We start from the raw sequence: 2500 nt of genomic DNA, 5'->3' as shown, positions 1-2500 counted from the left end.
TATAAATGTGTATTCTTATTATTACTATTATTTTTTATTATTATTATTATTATTATTATTATTATTATTATTATTATTATTATTATTATTATTATTATTATTATTATTATTATTATCATTATTATTATTATTATTATTATTATTATTATTATTATTATTATTATTATTATTATTATTATTATTATTATTATTATTTGGGCCACATTGCCCAAATAATCTCTTCCTATATTTTAATAAGTTTGAGGGTCCGTGCTGGCGATTAAACACTTCGTCGTCAGGAAGGCAATATTATTATTGCACACATTTTTCTTTGTCCATTTAGCGTTGAAAAGGTAGATAGATGGGTCTGTTAGAAATGACGAATAGCACTTTGGTGAAAGACGGTGTCCTATCTCTGGATTTCGATGATGATGATGATGATGATGATGATGATGATGATGATGATGATGATGATGATGATGATGATAATGATGATGATGATGATGATGAGGAGGAGGATGATGATGATGATGATGATGATGATGATGATGATGATGATGATGATGATGATGATGATCATGATGATGATGATGATGATCATGATGATGATCATGATGATATTTTATCCCCAGGTCTTTCAGGCTTCTTTCTGACAGTACTGCTAGTAGTGATGATTGTATTCTCCGTTCCCTATGCCAGAAGAAATCTCTTTAATTATTTCGCCTTCACACACAAGTAAGATTCAGCTTTAATCTACGACATGTTCGATTTAAAAATAAAGGATTATTTATTACTATTCTGAAGAAATTATACGAGCAGGAACATAAAGTTAATGATAAATTCACTTATAGATGAAGCGAAATTCACGTCACTAAGCTCGTTGTTATTGTTTTTAGGCAGCCATTTTTATGAATAGTTCTCACTAGATTCTAACGTAGAAGGTTAAACAAAACATGGTTTTGTGTTGGTAAGTTATAGATAGTATGCGCTTGGCTAAGAAACTCACAACATTGCCATCCGGAAGTATAACAGACCAACACAACTGTTTGTAACCTTGAACGTTTATAGTCTGGTTACACAACTGTTTGTAACCTTGAACGTTTATAGTCTGGTTAATGTAGTTTAGTGAGAATTACACATAAACGTGGATGGCAAAAATCAATAACAAAGCCCTTAGTGACGTCATCTTCGTTCTATCTATAGCCCGCTGGCGAATATTTTGAGTTTTTTTCCCCCTAAACGCATAGCCTCAATTGATTTCTTAAGTCATTAATTATATTTACATCTTTTTGACTCAAATCCATGAGTAATTTTAAGCTTGTCCGATATTCAACATGATCAGTTTTGTTTTATTATCTTGACGAAAATATCACTCCGAATTTCATATTTACCCTGGCATACACCATCAACATCGGTGTCCTTAATTTTTTTTTGTAAGAGCAATGATGATTCCTTTAACGAGGTGACTATATATATATATATATATATATATATATATATATATATATATATATATATATATATATATATATATATATATATATATATATATAATATATATATATATATATATATATATATATATATATATATATATATATATATATATATAGAAGGGAGACAAGAAGGGAGCAAGTGCAGAAGAAAAGCGACAGAAAATCAAGCAACTCATTGAAAACATTCCATTATTTCAATTTTAATGTTATATATATATATGTGTGTGTGTGTGTGTGGTTGAGGGGAGTTAGCAGGAATCACATAGAGTGCTCGACAGTTTCTTGGAGCGAATTATATATTTATTCTTATCTCATTCTGTTATATTCCTCTATTATTGTTTATTGATCCATCCCTCTAACACTGCGAGCTTGCGGAGTGAGTCTTTATGCGATGTAAAAAAAAAAAATAACGAATTCAATAAATCTATAGCTATGAAAGTATACCTTTATTCAACCTCTCGAAGTGAATTCTATGCCAGTTAGTTTATTTTACACCGAAATCAAATCAACCATACTATTTTATACAATTTGAATATTTGCTTCACCATCGAAGGTTTTCCAAGATCAGAGTTGGAAAAGGGTATTTTATTAGGAATATAACACATGCTATGATCTATCTAGCAACATCTATAAAACAATACTTTTCTATCTTTCTCTGAGTCTTCTATTCCCCCCCCCTCCCCCTTCCTCCCCCCCCCTCTCTCTCTCTCTCTCTCTCTGTGTGTGTGTGTGTGTGTGTGTGTTTGTGTGTGTGTGTGCGTGCTTCTTCTTTCCTGCTTATTGAGAAGAGAGAGAGAGAGAGAGAGAGAGAGAGAGAGAGAGAGAGAGAGAGAGAGAGACGACGACGAATGAGGGAGTAGGTTAGAGACTGGATTGAGACTGGGATATAGTTAAAGGCAGCAAATTAAGTTACCCGTATATATGTGATATGTCTTTTTATGTTTTCTGCGTGTGTGCGCTCGCGCGCCTGTGCGTGAGTGAGTATGCCAGCTATTAATTTACGTCATAGATAATCTCTCCCCAAA

At 32.1% G+C, this 2500-nt stretch overlaps 1 protein-coding gene across 3 annotated transcripts in view; it reads left to right on the top strand.

Moving 5' to 3' along the window:
• Positions 1 to 2500, top strand: part of LOC144964749 (dual oxidase 1-like) — an 88136-nt gene that overhangs the window by 68896 nt on the left and 16740 nt on the right. For all 3 annotated transcript variants that reach the window (XM_078899328.1, XM_078899327.1, XM_078899329.1), the window contains one exon: positions 612 to 714. In XM_078899328.1, coding sequence (XP_078755454.1) covers positions 612 to 714 — 103 coding nt within the window. The remainder of the gene's footprint in view (positions 1 to 611; positions 715 to 2500) is intronic.

The sequence above is a fragment of the Berghia stephanieae genome, chromosome 2, assembly GCF_034508935.2.
Source record: "Berghia stephanieae isolate SIO BIC M18660-M18661 chromosome 2, UCSD_Bste_1.3, whole genome shotgun sequence".
In the NCBI taxonomy this organism is placed as follows: Eukaryota; Metazoa; Mollusca; class Gastropoda; order Nudibranchia; family Aeolidiidae; genus Berghia; species Berghia stephanieae.
The sequence above is the reverse complement of the archived record's forward strand: the minus strand, read 5'-3'. Positions and strand labels throughout refer to the sequence as shown.